Source organism: Oncorhynchus nerka, linkage group LG22, assembly GCF_034236695.1.
Source record: "Oncorhynchus nerka isolate Pitt River linkage group LG22, Oner_Uvic_2.0, whole genome shotgun sequence".
NCBI lineage: Eukaryota > Metazoa > Chordata > Actinopteri > Salmoniformes > Salmonidae > Oncorhynchus > Oncorhynchus nerka.
Window position 1 is genome coordinate 55,130,481 of NC_088417.1, and position 17,870 is coordinate 55,148,350.

General features: G+C 40.5%; 1 protein-coding gene across 1 annotated transcript; it reads left to right on the top strand.

Moving 5' to 3' along the window:
• The first annotated feature begins 16,859 nt into the window (after positions 1–16,859).
• Positions 16,860–17,733, top strand: LOC115105371 (histone H2A). The gene has a single exon (XM_029627336.2). The coding sequence runs from the start codon at positions 16,949–16,951 to the stop codon at positions 17,333–17,335; it is 387 nt and encodes a 128-aa protein (XP_029483196.1). The 5' UTR covers positions 16,860–16,948; the 3' UTR covers positions 17,336–17,733.
• The last annotated feature ends 137 nt before the right edge of the window (positions 17,734–17,870 follow it).

Consider the following 17,870-nt stretch of genomic DNA (forward strand, 5'->3'; position numbering starts at 1 on the left):
GCAACTGCGACCTGGCCAAGATAAAGCATAGCAGTGTGAACAGACAACACAGAGTTACACATGGAGTAAGCAATTAACAAGTCAATAACACAGTAGAAAAAAAATGGGCAGTCTATATACAATGTGTGCAAAAGGCATGAGGAGGTAGGCGAATAATACAATTTTGCAGATTAACACTGGGGTGATAAAAGATCAGATGGTCATGTACAGGTAGAGATATTGGTGTGCAAAAGAGCAGAAAAGTAAATAAATAAAATAATAAAAAAAACAGTATGGGGATGAGGTAGGTGAAAATGGGTGGGCTATTTACCAATAGACTATGTACAGCTGCAGCGATCGGTTAGCTGCTCGGATAGCTGATGTTTGAAGTTGGTGAGGGAGATAAAAGTCTCCAACTTCAGCGATTTTTGCAGTTCGTTCCAGTCACAGGCAGCAGAGTACTGGAACGAAAGGCGGCCAAATGAGGTGTTGGCTTTAGGGATGATCAGTGAGATACACCTGCTGGAGCGTGTGCTACGGATGGGTGTTGCCATCGTGACCAGAGAACTGAGATAAGGCGGAGCTTTACCTAGCATGGACTTGTAGATGACCTGGAGCTAGTGGGTCTGGCGACAAATATGTAGCGAGGGCCAGCCGACTAGAGCATACAAGTCGCAGTGGTGGGTGGTATAAGGTGCTTTGGTGACAAAACGGATGGCACTATGATAGACTGCATCCAGTTTGCTGAGTAGAGTGTTGGAAGCCATTTTGTAGATGACATCGCCGAAATCGAGGATCGGTAGGATAGTCAGTTTTACTAGGGTAAGCTTGGCGGCGTGAGTGAAGGAGGCTTTGTTGCGGAATAGAAAGCCGACTCTTGATTTGATTTTCGATTGGAGATGTTTGATGTGAGTCTGGAAGGAGAGTTTGCAGTCTAGCCAGACACCTAGGTACTTATAGATGTCCACATATTCAAGGTCGGAACCATCCAGGGTGGTGATGCTAGTCGGGCATGCGGGTGCAGGCAGCGATCGGTTGAAAAGCATGCATTTGGTTTTACTCGCGTTTAAGAGCAGTTGGAGGCCACGGAAGGAGTGCTGTATGGCATTGAAGCTCGTTTGGAGGTTAGATAGCACAGTGTCCAATGACGGGCCGAAAGTATATAGAATGGTGTCGTCTGCGTAGAGGTGGATCAGGGAATCGCCCGCAGCAAGAGCAACATCATTGATATATACAGAGAAAAGAGTCGGCCCGAGTATGGTTTTATACACCGGTATCTAAAGACTGGGACATTTAAGGAAAAGACAACTATAACATTTAAATATGATTTGATGGACCGCATCAAAAAGGAGTCTTTGAAACCCTAATACACATGTAGTCATTTTGAATTGTGACATTTGGTTATATTGCATAGCATCCATTGACACTTGTCCCTAAACAAAGAGAACCCTTAATTCCAATAACAATACTAGACTTTCATTGCTTAAAAAGGAAATACACTATTTAAACATGCAATGCTATATGTGCAGGTTACACAGATACAGTGCCTTGCGAAATTATTCGGCCCCCTTGAACTTTGCGACCTTTTGCCACATTTCAGGCTTCAAACATAAAGATATAAAACTATTTTTTTTGTGAAGAATCAACAAGTGGGACACAATCATGAAGTGGAATGACATTTATTGGATATTTCATACTTTTTTAACAAATCAAAAACTGAAAAATTGGGCATGCAAAATTATTCAGCCCCCTTAAGTTAATACTTTGTAGCGCCACCTTTTGCTGCGATTACAGCTGTAAGTCGCTTGGGGTATGTCTCTATCAGTTTTGCACATCGAGAGACTGACATTTTTTCCCATTCCTCCTTGCAAAACAGCTCGAGCTCAGTGAGGTTGGATGGAGAGCATTTGTGAACAGCAGTTTTCAGTTCTTTCCACAGATTCTCGATTGGATTCAGGTCTGGACTTTGACTTGGCCATTCTAACACCTGGATATGTTTATTTTTGAACCATTCCATTGTAGATTTTGCTTTATGTTTTGGATCATTGTCTTGTTGGAAGACAAATCTCCGTCCTAGTCTCAGGTCTTTTGCAGACTCCATCAGGTTTTCTTCCAGAATGGTCCTGTATTTGGCTCCATCCATCTTCCCATCAATTTTAACCATCTTCCCTGTCCCTGCTGAAGAAAAGCAGGCCCAAACCATGATGCTGCCACCACCATGTTTGACAGTGGGGATGGTGTGTTCAGGGTGATGAGCTGTGTTGCTTTTACGCCAAACATAACGTTTTGCATTGTTGCCAAAAAGTTCAATTTTGGTTTCATCTGACCAGAGCACCTTCTTCCACATGTTTGGTGTGTCTCCCAGGTGGCTTGTGGCAAACTTTAAACGACACTTTATGGATATCTTTAAGAAATGGCTTTCTTCTTGCCACTCTTCCATAAAGACCAGATTTGTGCAATATACGACTGATTGTTGTCCTATGGACAGAGTCTCCCACCTCAGCTGTAGATCTCTGCAGTTCATCCAGAGTGATCATGGGCCTCTTGGCTGCATCTCTGATCAGTCTTCTCCTTGTATGAGCTGAAAGTTTAGAAGGACGGCCAGTTCTTGGTAGATTTGCAGTGGTCTGATACTCCTTCCATTTCAATATTATCGCTTGCACAGTGCTCCTTGGGATGTTTAAAGCTTGGGAAATCTTTTTGTATCCAAATCCGGCTTTAAACTTCTTCACAACAGTATCTCGGACGTGCCTGGTGTGTTCCTTGTTCTTCATGATGCTCTCTGCGCTTTTAACGGACCTCTGAGACTATCACAGTGCAGGTGCATTTATACGGAGACTTGATTACACACAGGTGGATTGTATTTATCATCATTAGTCATTTAGGTCAACATTGGATCATTCAGAGATCCTCACTGAACTTCTGGAGAGAGTTTGCTGCACTGAAAGTAAAGGGGCTGAATAATTTTGTACGCCCAATTTTTCAGTTTTTGATTTGTTAAAAAAGTTTGAAATATCAAATAAATGTCGTTCCACTTCATGATTGTGTCCCACTTGTTGTTGATTCTTCACAAAAAAATACAGTTTTATATCTTTATGTTTGAAGCCTGAAATGTGGCAAAAGGTCGCAAAGTTCAAGGGGGCCGAATACTTTCGCAAGGCACTGTATATTCACATGGAAAAGTGTTTATTTCAGCCTGACATTTGCCAGTCATCTTTTGGACTTAAAAACCTTCCTACCTCAAGGGCTAGTAGCCTAGACGTGTTAAGACCAGCCAGCCATGTCCCAAAACTGAAAGTGAAATCCTTGCCCATGTGCTATTTCCTTGAATAAGCTGTGTGGATGAAAGCAATATAGTCAACTGGTATGCTAATTTATGCCAGATTGTACTGACCCACCTAGTCGTTTAGGTCAGTGAGCATAAAAACTAGGACTTAGGGAAAGAAACCACGTATCCAACAAGTGTCACTTGTGTAGTGTCGTCTTCGACATGGTCCTTGGCTCAACGATCCAGTATGACATAAAGGCTACCATAGAGATACAGAGTGCACCAATGACCCCTGCTGCTATGGCAACCTCCTGCACAGATTCATGTTTTCCGCGACTGCAGGTTCAGAGAAAAGACATCACTAAGATTTGTTTTTCGACACAATTTCAGTAATATTATATCCGTTGAAATTAAAATATGAAATACTCAATATTGGGAAAAGGTTGCAGTATCTATTTACAGCATGCATTGCCTTCAGAAAGTATTCATACACCTTGACTTAATCCACATTTTGTGTTACAGCCTGAATTAAAAATTGATTACTTTTCTCAACCATCTACACTACCCCATAACGACGAAGTGAAAACATTTTTTTTTTACATTTTTGCAATAATATTGAAAATGAAATGCGGAACTATTTCATTTACATAAATATTCACACCCGTTTGCTATGACACTGCAAATTGAGCTCAGGTGCATCCAAATCCTTTGAACATCCTTCAGTTATCACTACAACTTGATTGGAGTCCACCTGGCCATCTGACAAACTAAGCAACAGTGCAAGAAGGACCTTGGTCTGGGAGGTGACCAAGAACAAAATGACCACTCTGGCAGAACTAAATTGTTCCTTGGCTGAGATGGGAGAACCAGTCAGAAGGACAACTGTCTTTATAGCACCTCACTAATCCAGGCTTTATGGGGGAGTGGCCAGAAGGAAGCCACTCCTGAGAAAATGGCACATGACAGCAGGTGAAAGACTGAGCATAATGCATAAGATTCTGTTGTCTGGTTAGACAAATTTAACTCCTTGGCCAGAATGCAAAGTGCTATGTCTGGAGAAAAAAAACAGGCACAGCTCATCACCTGTCTAACACCATCCCTACCATGAGGCATGGGTGTGGCAGCATGCTTTGGGGATGCTTTTCAGCAGCAGGGACTGGGAGACTGGTAAGGTTAGAGGGAACAATGAATGGATGCAAACACAGGCAGATCATTGATGAGAACCTGCTTCAGAGTGCAAACGACCTTAGACTGGAGCAAAGGTTTGCGTTCCAACTGGACAATGACCCTAAGCATACAGCCAAAGCAACGCTGGAATGGCTTCAGAACAAAAATATGAATCCCATTGAAAATCTGTGGAAAGACTTGAAGATTGCTGTCCACCACCGCTCCCTATCTAAATTAACAGAGCTTGAGAAAATCTGCAAGGAAGAATGGGAGAAAATCCCCAAATCCAGATGTGCAAAGCTGATACAGACAACCAAGATTACTAAAAGCTGTAATCGCCGCCAAAGGTGTTTATACAAAGTATTGACTAGGGTGTAAATACGTATAAATGAGAAATGTCTGTATTTAATTTTCAATACATTTGAAAAAGCTTTCAAACATGTTTTTACTTTGTCGTTATGAGGTATTGTGTGTAGATGGGTGAGGGGGGAAAGATCTATTTAATTCATTTTGAATTCCGGCTGTAACAACAAAATGTAGTGTCAAGGAGTGTGAATACTTTCTGAAGGCACTCAATTTAATGTATAATACTGTATGTGCATTTCATGTAGATATCATATCAATGATTATGATTTTAAAAAAGATGATTACCTTCAGATAAGATTCTGACAGGATCACCTGCGTAAAATAATAAGGAAATTCTGTGTTCATAACATCAAAACCCCCTTAACCAAAAAGGCATTACTGGTATATGAACGTGCAGTAAGTAAAAGTGATCCATAAATTGTTACTGTGTCGGCAATATTTTGCTGATGGGCCATTGAATGCTGACGCGAATGATGATCATGAATGATCAGTGGTTTTTGCTCACCATAGTCCACTTGGGTGCGGATGGGTCCGAAGCTGACTGTGGCTGTGTTGGTCACAGCCGTGTACTGGACCTCCCGCCTCCTTCTTGAGCAGATCATGTTGTCCGTTCAGTTCTGGGAAGAATAGGGGTGGTTGGAACAGCTTCCTTACACAAGGTCATAGGCAATAACTAGCATCATATACAGTGCCTTTGGAAAGTATTCAGACCCTTTGACCTTTTCCACATTTTCCACAAGTTAAAGCCCTTTCTAAAATGTTTTTTTTTAAATGTTCCTCATCAATCTACACACAATACCCGATAATGACAAAGCAAAAACAGGTTTTTAGAAATGTTTGCAAATTTATAAAAAAAATGTAACATTTACATAAGTATTCAGACCCTAACACTTGAAATTGAGCTCAGGTGCATCCTGTGTCCAATGATCATCCTTGAGATGTTTCTTCAACTTGGTGTCCACCTGTGGTAAATTAACTTGATTGGAGATGATTTGGAAAGGCAGACACCTGTCTATGTAAGGTCCCACAGTTGATGTCAGAGTAAAAATCAAGCCATGAGGTCGAAGGAATTGTCCATATAGCTCGAAGACAGGAATTTGTCGAGGAACAGATCTGGGGAAGGGTACCAAAACATTTCTGCAAAATTGAAGGTCCAGAAGAACATAATGGCCTCCATCATTCTTAAATGGAAGAACTTTGGAACCACCAAGACTCTTCCTAGAGCTGGCCGCCCGGCCAAACTGAGCAATCAAAACAGTTTTTGCTTTGTCATTGTGACGTATTGTGGGTAGATAGATGAGGAGAAAAAAAAACAATTTAATCCATTCCAAAATAAGTCTGTGGAAAAGGTCAAGGAAGCAGCAACTGACATGGAGCAGGGAGGTGCAGACAGTCCTCTCGCAGATTCTGGTAGAGCAGTGCAGGTGGTAGGTGGACAGCGTCCTGTTCTTGTGCTTGACAAAGTGGAAGACCTTGAACGAGAAACGAGTTTCCTGCTGTTGCCCGTTCACACCCAACACTCTCTGGCCGTTCCGGTTACACCTGAGAGAAGCAATGCGGTAAGTAATGTCAAGTAAGAAACGATGTGATCAATAACTTGATAATGAATCAATAACTATAATGTAGCTGCAGCTGAGTTTCTAGTCTATTCCTCATCCTCAACGCAACAGGCAACAGTTTCAAATTACAGTTCATATAAGGAAATCTGTCAATTGAAATAAATTCATTAGGACTGAATCTATGGATGTGACATAACTGGGAATACAGATCAATCAAATCAAATTTTATTGATAACATGCAGAATATGTACATAAAAAATATGGATGAGCGATTGCCGTGCGGCATAGGCAAGATGCAATAGATGGTATAAAATACAGTATATACATATGGGATGAGTAATGTATGCTATGTAGACATTATAAAAGTGGCGTTATTTAAAGTGACTAGTGATACCTTTATTAAATCCATTTATTAAATATATTAAAGTGGCTAGAGATTTGAGTCTATGTTGGCAGCAGCCACTCTATGTTAGTGAAGACTGTTTAACAGTCTGATGGCCTTGAGAGAGAAGCTTTTTTCAGTCTCTCGGTCCCTGCTTTGATGCACCTGTACTGACCTCTCCTTCTGGGTGCTAGCGGGGTGAACAGGCAGTGGCTCGGGTGGTTGTTGTCCTTGATGATCTTTTTGGCCTTCCTGTGACATCGGGTGGTGTAGGTGTCCTGGAGGGCAGCTCGTTTGCCCCCTGTGATGCATTGTGCAGACTGCACCACCCTCTGGAGAGCCTTGCGGTTGTGGGCGTAGCAATTGCTGTACCAGGCTGTGATACAGCCAGACCGGATGCTCTCAATTGTGCATCTGTAAAAGTTTGTGAGTGTTTTAGGTGACAGGCCAAATTTCTTCAGCCTCAGAATCAGAACAAGACGGGGAGGACTGTCATTTGAATAGAGTTTAATGAAATGATGAACATTCATACCAGAAATACTTGAGGAAATCTGAAAGTAAAGGGAGGGAATAATAAGTCAAATGTTGCATGCACCTGTTATTCCCTCCAGGTCTATTTGGAAACTGCTATAGTTGTGCTAAGGGGAGCAGTCGAAATTTACACAATTGTTACCCGGAGGAAAATGGGGGAGGGCAATGTTTTTTCAATTTCAGTCAGGGGTAGGGTATAGTTTTTAGTCGTTTTTTTGTCCAGTGTAATTGATTAAATGTCATATCGCTTAGGGTTCGAGAATTAGTTGCTTATCATGATATCTCAGTGTGCTTGATGATGCCCCTCATCCCTGATTCTCTGATGGGCTCGCAATATCATGTACATCTAGTGTGGTCTCAATCAAATGACCCATAGCCTATTCTATAGGTTATAGGCCTAGGCTATACGAAGAGCATGCTCGGAGAAGCACAGGTCAAAGTTACAGTATATTTCTAAGAAAATGTACTTCCTGAGTTTTTGTGCTGCTGGGATGGTTTATGTAAAACTAACACTGTATTACACACTGTAATGGATAGGTGTTCCTAATCAGGAGCCCCTGCCTGCCCTGCTCTTGCTGACATAAACCCTTTTGTGCTGCCTAACCAATGACTGTGATGTGTACGTGGCACTTCAGGAGACAAGTCAAAGGCTTCTTCTGGATTTTAAAAATGTGTTTGTCCATAAAATTCAGTGTATGTGCGTGCGGACTACGACTACTGATGTCCTGTTCAGTTTGAAAGGGAGAGCGCGGCGATGAGAAGTAGGACCAGAGGTAAGCTTCCTCCTGCTATAATTGATTTTAGTAAAAAAAACAATATGTTTCGTTGCCCAAGGTTAAGCTATTTCTCCGAGTTATTGACCTAACAATAGCCATATTACAGTAATTTACATAACTTGCATTAATATGAAGCGGCAGCCGTTGAGATGGACAGCGCATGTGTGCTGAAAGTAGAGTAATTTGAGAAGACCTAATTCATTTAAACAGTCCTCATTTAAATTTGACTTTAGGCTACTAACAACAAGAGGGCTTTGTGTTGGTGCCTATTTCTTTCTATTAAAACAATAAGAGGTACACTCTGTCTGACAGACGAAACTATAGTCTACTATCCATAGATTTTGTCAGCCAGGTCCTTCAGTCAGCATGCACTCCTTAAATATCGCAGTGTCAGTGAAAAGCTTGATGTGTTAAGTTAAAACCAGGGCTCGAATTGAGGGGGTATGTGAGGTCTTGTTGTTTTTGTCAAAAGAAATTGCTAAAAGCTTCGGCCTACCCCTGTATAAAAAAAACTATGGAACTGATTATATAAAGCGATCTACACTGAGTGTACAAAACAGTAGGAACACCTGCTCATTCCATGAATAGACTGACTAGGTGAATCCAGGTGAAAGCTAGCTATGATCCCTTATTGATGAAACGTGTTAATTCTTACAAGTCTAAGCTGTGATAAAGTCTAAGCTGTGTTAAACGTATGCAAAAATTAATTGATCAAATAATGAATTTGGCCTTTACTATCATAGATGAGAGAAATTGAATAACACATTCATAAAAGGACAAAAAGACAGTCTTAAAATAAATCATAAGTCTAGGAGATAAGAAAGCTCAGGAAATATATATATATATATATATATATATATATATATATATATTATATATATATATATATACAGTACCAGTCAAAAGTTTTGACACACCTACTCATTCCAGTGTTTGTCTTTATTTGTACTATTTTCTACACTGTAGAATAATAGTGAAGACAAAAAAATGACTGTAAAACGTGTGAGATGAAAATGAACAAACTACAGGGTGTGCAATGTGTAGGCCCACTGAGTGGACATTCTGAACCTCATTTGAAGTCACTAGGTCACATGACCAAGGAGCTATTGAAATGTTAAATGTAGACAAATTCATGTAAAAACGCGTGAGATGAATATGGACAAACTATAGGATGTGCAATATAGAAGGGTAGTCAGTGGACATTCTGAACCTTGTTAAAAGTCAGTAGGTCACATGATCAAGGAGCTATTGAAATTTTACATTTTGAAAAATACACGTAAAATCTTGTGAGATGAAAATTGACAAACTAAAGGGTGTGAAATGTGTAGGCCAACTCAGTGGACATTATGAAACTTGTTTGAAGTCAGTAGGTCACATGACCAATGAACTATTGTACTCAGGCTTGTACTTTGTTTTCGCTCCCTAACTAATTCAACTAGGAATACAAAATGCAAAGAATTAATGTCCAAATCGTGAAAATAAGACCTGTACAATGTTGTGCGCAATTTTTCCAACATCATGACACTTATTTGGAGTCTTTTATCATTTTTATTTTGGGATTGGTCAAATATTTGGTTAAGCCTGGTTTCCCTTGGCATCCATGAATACACGCCACTGCAAACATCGTGTATGAATCAGAATCCGTAGCTAGTCATTGTTTTTCAATCTAGTTATTTCCTGTCGACTTTGCTGAGGTCATATGGTTGTTTTTGTTTGTCTACTTTGCATTGTTTCGTATACCTACTTGGTCCGTATAATTATTACATTGCTGACTTCTGTTGTTATGTCCTGATCCAAGGCTATGCTTGCTATTATTTATTCTCGTCCATACATGTTTACCAAGCAACAGATCATTAGACAATAAATATATGTTGATAGTTTAATTTGATTGTACAGATGTTATGGCATAAATTACAGGAGAGAAGTTTTGCTCCTTTCGAAAGTGAAACATTACTTGGGGCAGGCGAATTAGCCGTCATCGAAATCTGCGTCTGGAATAAATACAAGCAGTAGTAGCCAGTCATGCATTAGGATAGTTATTCGTCTATTTAGTTGATAATTGAATAGGACTAAGTAAGTAAATCATGTGCATTGTCATCAGTCGGGGTCGTTTTTTCAATGTGTGTGAATGAGTTGCGCATAACCATGCACTCTGAGATGCACCTTGAGTGATAGCACATTAATGCGCACTTGAGGTAAAAGCACTTGAGGTATAGCCTCCTATCACGAGTAAATCCCATTACGAGTATCAAGTGTAATAAAACGGTTACGAGTATGACGAGATTGGCACAACCCTTTGGCCGTGTATTTTCAGATAGAGATACACCGCGAAGCAACTGCTCTCTCGATTGCATATTCTTCTGTCTATTCTACTGAGGCTGGACAAATTGGCACTCAATGGATTATGGTCATTTTAGTTAATTGCCGCGTTTTCTGCGCTAAACTATGTATAGTATTGTCAACTACAACTCCCCAATACATCGCACAGTTCGGGCTTGACCTGATTTATCGCTAGAGCAACTGTGCAATATGCCCATTGAACTCACAGAAAAAAACGAAATAGCAAGGGGAACCACTACTTCAATGGCTCAGCGCGAGTGACGTCACCGATTGAAACGCTATTAGCGCGCACCGCCGCATTACACACTGCAATGGATATTCCAACCCTGAGCCCCGGGCCTGCTCTGCTCTTGCTGATCAAAAAACAATGGATGTGCAGTGTAGGCCTGTGGTGGCAGTTCAGGGGGAAAGTCAAAGGATTCTTCCAAAAATAATAGGCGATAGGCGGACTAGCATATAGCCTATGTTCTGTTCAGGTTAAGAAAGAGAGTGCGAAGATGGACCAGAGGTTAACTTTGGCCTACTTTTAATGAAAGAAAATTGCAAAAAGCATAGGCCTACCCTTGTTAGCTTAAGATATTGAAGAAAATAAAACTGATCGACTGATTATATACAGTAATATATAACAGCGTTTTGGTCAGCGATGCTTTATGCTAGAAAAAATATGTTAAATACCAGGGGAAAATGACGATGCATATGAGGATATCATTGTTTTGTTTCTTTGAGATTCAGAGGCTGATCTACAGCCGAGGAGACAAGATATAGACTTTGCTTCGGAAGTAGTCTAATTCTGTCACTATCAATTGATTAAGCTATTAACTTTCTCTACAATAGATGTTTAAACCCAGACAGCTTTTAGGGAAGCACTTGTGACCACTCGTTAGTTTAAGCCACGGAAGAAAAGTAGCCAGCAGTTAATGGTTCCATTTTTCTGCGTCGGTAGGCCTACACTGTCTGGGGTAGAAAGGTAGGCCTACACTGTCTGGGGTAGAAAGGTAGGCCTACACTTTCTGGGGTAGAAAGGTAGACCTTACACTGTCTGGGGTAGAAAGGTAGGCCTAACTTTTGAAAGTACCATCCTCAGATTCCTAATGACATCTCAGAATTAATTATTTGCAAACAGGGACAGTTTAGTTGCAAACAACACACATAGATTTGGCATTGGAGAAATATGATAACATAAACAAACAGGCCTACAGTGCCTTCAGAAAGTATCCATAAGCCTTAAATGATTCCATATTTATTTGTGTTACAGCCTGAATTCAAAATAGATTAAATATACATTTTTCTCACCCATCTACACACAATACCCCATAATGATAAAGTGAAAACATGTTTTTAGAAAATTTAGCAAATGTATAAAAAAATTGAAACAGAAATATCTAATTGACGTAAGTATGCACACACCTGACTCAAAACTTTGTAGAAGCGCCTTTGGCAGCAATTACAGATGGGAGTCTTTTTGGGTAAGTCTCTAAGAGCTTTGCACAGCTGGATTGTACAATATTTTTTATAATTCAAACTCTGTCAAGTTGGTTTATGATCATTACTAGACAACCATTTTCAAGTCTTGCCATAGATTTTCAAGGCGATTTAAGTCAAGGCTGTAACTAGGCTACTCAGCAACATTCAATGTCGTCTTGGTTTTATATTTTTTTATTTAACTTTTATTTAACTAGGCAAGTCAGTGAAGAACAAATTCTTATTTACAATGACGGCCTGCCCCAGCCAAACCTGAACGACGCTGGGCCAATTGTGCACCGCCCTATGGGTAAGCAACTATGGGTAAGCAACTATTGGTAAGCAACTATTGGTAAGCAACTCCTTTATATATTTGAACTTTTGTTTTAGGTTATTGTCCTGCTAAAAGGTAAATTTGTCTCCCAGTGTCTGTTGGAAAGCAGACTGAACCAGGTATTCCTCTATGATTTTGCCTATGCTTAGCTCTATTCCGTTTATTTTTATCCTAAAAAACTCCCTTGCCGATGCCAAGTATACCCATAACATGATCCAGCCACCACAATGCTTTGAAATATGAAGAGTGGCACTCAGTGATGTGTTGTGTTGGATTTGCCCCAAACATAATGTTTTGTATTCAGGACAAAAAGTTAATTTCTTTACCACATTCTTTGCAGTCTTGCTTTTGTGTCTTATTGCAAACAGGATGCATGTTTTGGAATATTTTTTATTCTGTACAGGCTTTCTTCTTTTCACTCTGTCATTTAGGTTAGTATTGTGGAGTAACTACAATTGTATTTATTTATTTTATTTCACCTTTATTTAAACAGGTAGGCAAGTTGAGAACAAGTTCTCATTTACAATTGCGACCTGGCCAAGATAAAGCAAAGCAGTTCGACACATACAATGACACAGAGTTACACATGGAGTAAAACAAACATACAGTCAATAATACAATAATACAATAATAATACAACAATGTTGTTGATCCATCCTCAGTTTTCTTCTATCACTGCCAGTAAACTCGGCAATTGTCACCAATCCATGAGCTGCTTCCTTCCTCTCCGGCAACTGAGTTAGGAAGGATGATAAAGTTATTAATTACACATTGGATGGTCTAACAATACACCCATGTCACTGTAGTGACATGCTCAAAGGAATATTCAATGTCTGTTTTTTCTCATTTTTACCCATCTACCAATAGGTGCCCTTCTTTGCGAGGCATTGGAAACCTCCCTGGTCTTTTTGGTTGAATCCGTTTTTGAAATTCACTACTTGGTGAAACTCTATTATTGAACACAGAGTCAATCCATGCAACTTATTATGTGACTTGTTAAGCAAAGGTTTGTTAAGGATTGCCATAACAAAGGGGTTGAATACTTGTTGACTCAAGACATTTAAGCTTACATGTTTAATTAATTAGTAAAAATGTCTAACAACAGTATTCCACTTTGACATCATGATGGGTTATGGTGTGTAGGCTAGTGACAAAAAAATCTCAATTTAATCCATTTTAAATTCAGGCTGTAACACAAAAAAATTGAAAAAAGTCAAGGGGTGTGAATACTTTCTGAAGGCACTGCATATCTCTGTTCATTCTTAGCCTGTAATTTTGGTAATTTGTGTGGTATTAAAAAAGATTCTGCTAATATGTAAGATGACGTAGAATTGCATTGCATTTTTTCTCGGACCTGCAAATACGTTGATAGATTCATGCAGTGCTTATACTATAAAAGAGATCTTTCTACCCCTACTCTTGTCCACAGTGATCTGCGAACCCACAACCTTCTGGCCCGCAGCCCTGTGCGCTATCAAAATTCCTTCGTTGCCGTGTAATGCTTACAGGACGAAGAACAGTTTATAAAACTGCAAATCTAAGGCTCTGGTCTGTCCAAGAAGTGAGGGTAAATAGTAGACATGTTCTCTGCTATCCACTTTGTTTGAATTATTATTTTGGGTATAGGGGATGGTCACTTTTTCAAGCATTCAGGGAGGGTTTAGGTCAAATATATTTTGCTGAAGGGAGGGCCATCCGTTTTCATTAAAGATAGGTCCGATTTTCTTCATGTAACCCCTTTTATAAATAACGTTCCCTCCCTATTCTGTCAAAACAGTCCACAAAATCTGAGTTTATAGTATTCCATGTCCACAATTTTATGAATTTCCATTTGGTTTCATTATCACCACCTGCGGGCAGACACCCTTATTATGCAGCTAATACACGATTAAGTCTTGTCCTTCCATTGTATGCTGTAGTAACAGGATCTGAATTAAATCACAGACTTGTACTGTCTTAGATGTGACTTTGTCCTAATTTCATGGATATTTGAGTTCATAAAATGATATCATACATTGATTATCTTATTGTATTCAAATGGACATGAGTGCCTTCTTTGGATTGCATATAATATGGTTCCTAATATTATTAAGTGGCTTTCTTTCCTCAACTCTTTTCCCTCATTATTATCCCAGATAGATTAAAGGGCAGAAGAGGTTTTTTCAACATGTTGCTTTTAGTGTTCTACTTCCTCCAGATTAGCGGTTATGTACTGAATGAAAGGAGGTGAGGAGAGGAAGATATTTGGGACTATTGGACTGCATCACAATTCTACACACTTCTCCCAAAGTGGTCACTTGCACACTCCATCTCATGGATTTAAAAGCATTGGATTGGGAAGAGCATTGGCTGGAAAGGGTTTCCACCACTTTTAAATCCATCAGGCAGAAGCACCTGATGAAGAGAGACCACATATAAAAGGAGACAGTGTTGCAACACTACAAACATTTTCATCATATGTACTTTGAACATATCACGTGTAAGGTGAATTCATAAAAAGCAGGACACTTTTTGCATTTCTGTCTTCTGTAATGTCTTTTGACATCTATCTAACATACACTTTATATACAAAAGTATGTGGACACCCCTTCAAATGAGTGGATTCTGCTATTTCAGCCACTCCAGTTGCAGACAGATAAAATAAAATCAAGCACACACCCATGAAAAAAAAAAAGAAACACGTTTTTTTCTTTGTATTATCTTTTACCAGATCTAATGTATTTTATTCTCCTACATGAATTTCACATTTCACAAACTTCAAAGTGTTTCCTTTCAAACGGTATCAAGAATATGCAGATCCTTGCTTCAGGTCCTGAGCTACAGGCAGTTAGATTTGGGTGTCATTTTAGGCCCAATATTTTTTAAAGGGGCGGATCCATAAGAGTTTGTACGTAAGCATTTTACGGTAAGGTCTACACCTGTTGTTTTCAGCACGTGACAAATACAGTTTGATTTGATTTTAAATGTAATAATTAATTGCAAAGTCCCTCTTTGCCATGCAAATGAACTGAGTCCCCCAAAAACAGTAACACTGCATTTCAGCCCTGCCACAAAAGGACCAGCTGACATCATGTCAGTGATTCTCTTGTTAACACAGGTGTGAGTGTTGATGAGGACAAAGCTGGAGATCACTCTATGTCATGCTGATTGAGTTTGAATAACAGACTGGAAGCTTCAAAGGGAGGGCGGTGCTTGGAATCATTGTTCTTCCTCTGTCTACCATGGTTACCTGCAAGGAAAAATGTGCCGTCATCATTACTTTGCACAAAAAGGGCTTCACAGGCAAGGATATTGCTGCCAGTAAGATTGCACCTAAATCAACCATTTATTGGATCATCAAGAACTTCAAGGAGAGCGGTTCAATTGTTGTGAAGAAGGCTTCAGGGCACCCAAGAAAGTCCAGCAAGCGCCAGGACCGTCTCCTAAAGTTGATTCAGCTGCGGGATCGGTGCACCACCACTACAGAGCTTGCTCAGGAATTGCAGCAGGCAGATGTGAGTGCATCTGCACGCACAGTGAGGCGAAGACTTTTGGAGGATGGCCTGGTGTCAAGAAGGGCAGCAAAGAAGCCACTTCTCTCCAGGAAAAACATCAGGGAAAGACTGATATTTTGCAAAGGGTACAGGGATTGGACTGCTGAGGACTGGGGTAAGTAATTTTCTCTGATGAATCCCCTTTACGATTGTTTGGGGCATCCGGAAAAAATATTTTCCGGAGAAGACAAGGTGAGCGCTACCATCATTCCTGTGTCATGCCAATAGTAAAGCATCCTGAGACCATTCATGTGTGGGGTTGCTTCTCAGCCAAGGGAGTGGGCTCACTCACAATTTTGCCTAAGAACACAGCCATGAATAAAGAATGGTACCAACACGTCCTCCGAATGTAACTTCTCACAACCATCCAGGAACAGTTTGGTGACGAACAATGCCTTTTCCAGCATGACGGAGCACCTTGCCATAAGGCAAAAGTGATAACTAAGTGGCTCGGGAACAAAACATAGATATTTTGGGTTCATGGCCGGGAAACTCCCCAGACCTTAATCCCATTGAGAACTTGGGTGGACAAACAAAAACCCACAAATTCTGACAAACTCCAAGCATTGATTATACAAGAATGGGCAGCCATCAGTCAGGATGTGGCCCAGAAGTTAATTGACAGCATGCCAGGGTGGATTGCAGAAGTCTTGAAAAAGAAGGGTCAACACTGCAAATATAGACTCTTTGCATCAACTTCAGCAGACTTTGTGAAAATTAATATTTGTGTCATTCTCAAAACTTTTGGCCATGACTGTATATATTTTTATATTTATATTTTTAAATGTTAGGATTATTTATTTGTGTTGTTCCAAATGTCTGAATAAAAATGACAGTTTTGTTGGGGGGGGGGGCTGAAAGGGGGGGTTCGCACACAGGGAGCCATACAAGCTAGAACCGTCACTGCTCCAGCCTTTCGGAATCTCGCTCCACGCTCCAGTCAAATTGGGCACGCTCCGCTCCTCGCTCCACTCACTTACTGTGAATAGAACACGACACGTTATACGCCTGTCTTCTATATATAATATCGCAATGCAGAGCTGTGTGGAGAGCGGCGCTCTTGCTATTGGACACTTGAATGGTGTAGTTCATCACCATTGGTTAAAGCGTTTCCATCCTATCCGTCCAATCATAGGGACACTTGAGGTATATTAGTACAATAATCCTCAACTGCATTACGTAAAGGCAGACAGAAAATTCGCTGTATAGCTGGTTGGTATTTGGATTGATAGGTGACAATAGAATAATTAACATGTCTGGTAGAGGCAAAACTGGAGGAAAGGCCAGAGCGAAGGCAAAGTCCCGTTCATCCCGCGCCGGCCTTCAGTTCCCCGTAGGACGTGTCCACAGGTTACTGCGCAAAGGCAACTATGCCGAGCGTGTCGGTGCCGGAGCTCCTGTCTATTTGGCTGCTGTGCTGGAATACCTAACGGCTGAGATCCTCGAGTTGGCTGGCAACGCTGCAAGGGATAATAAGAAGACCAGGATCATCCCTCGCCACCTTCAGCTGGCTGTCCGCAACGACGAGGAACTCAACAAGCTTTTAGGTGGTGTCACCATCGCGCAAGGAGGAGTATTGCCTAACATTCAGGCGGTCCTCCTACCCAAGAAGACTGAAAAACCAGCAAAGAGCAAGTAACCAACTAGATACAGATCACAAAACAAAACCTGAGCTCCGTTAAGAGACACCCACTTCTGTATAAAGAGCCTCCTTTTCAAATTAATGACAGCGCAACCCGATACTGGATGCTTGCAGAAGGACAATGCTTCATGTTATTGGTTTCCACGATGCGCAGGCACCGTCATTGGACTATTCATATACATGTATGGACATTTTCTTAGATCATAAACCACATTTGACACGGTCTCTTGGATATGAGCTATAAATGGTGGTTCATTTGAGGGTGGGGTGAATTAACGCAGAGATCTCATTGTTTTTATTTAGTAGTGCTGTATCAACACATTTTGTGCTTAACAAAGTGATGTCATGTCTATTTGACAGAAATTGTTGATTTCAATAAATGTTCTGTACTGATACTGGGAACGCGCACAAACGTCATCACCAGTCTGTTGTTTTCACAATCCGGGAACTTTCCATCAGGGAGCTCATGAACAAAGGACACAGCGCATTGAAATGAATATAGAATTGGTTCTTTGAAGAGCTGTGGGCAATT

Excerpts from the sequence above, each read along its gene's own strand:
- LOC115105371 (XM_029627336.2), top strand. The coding sequence starts at position 16,949 with ATGTCTGGTAGAGGCAAAACTGGAGGAAAGGCCAGAGCGAAGGCAAAG.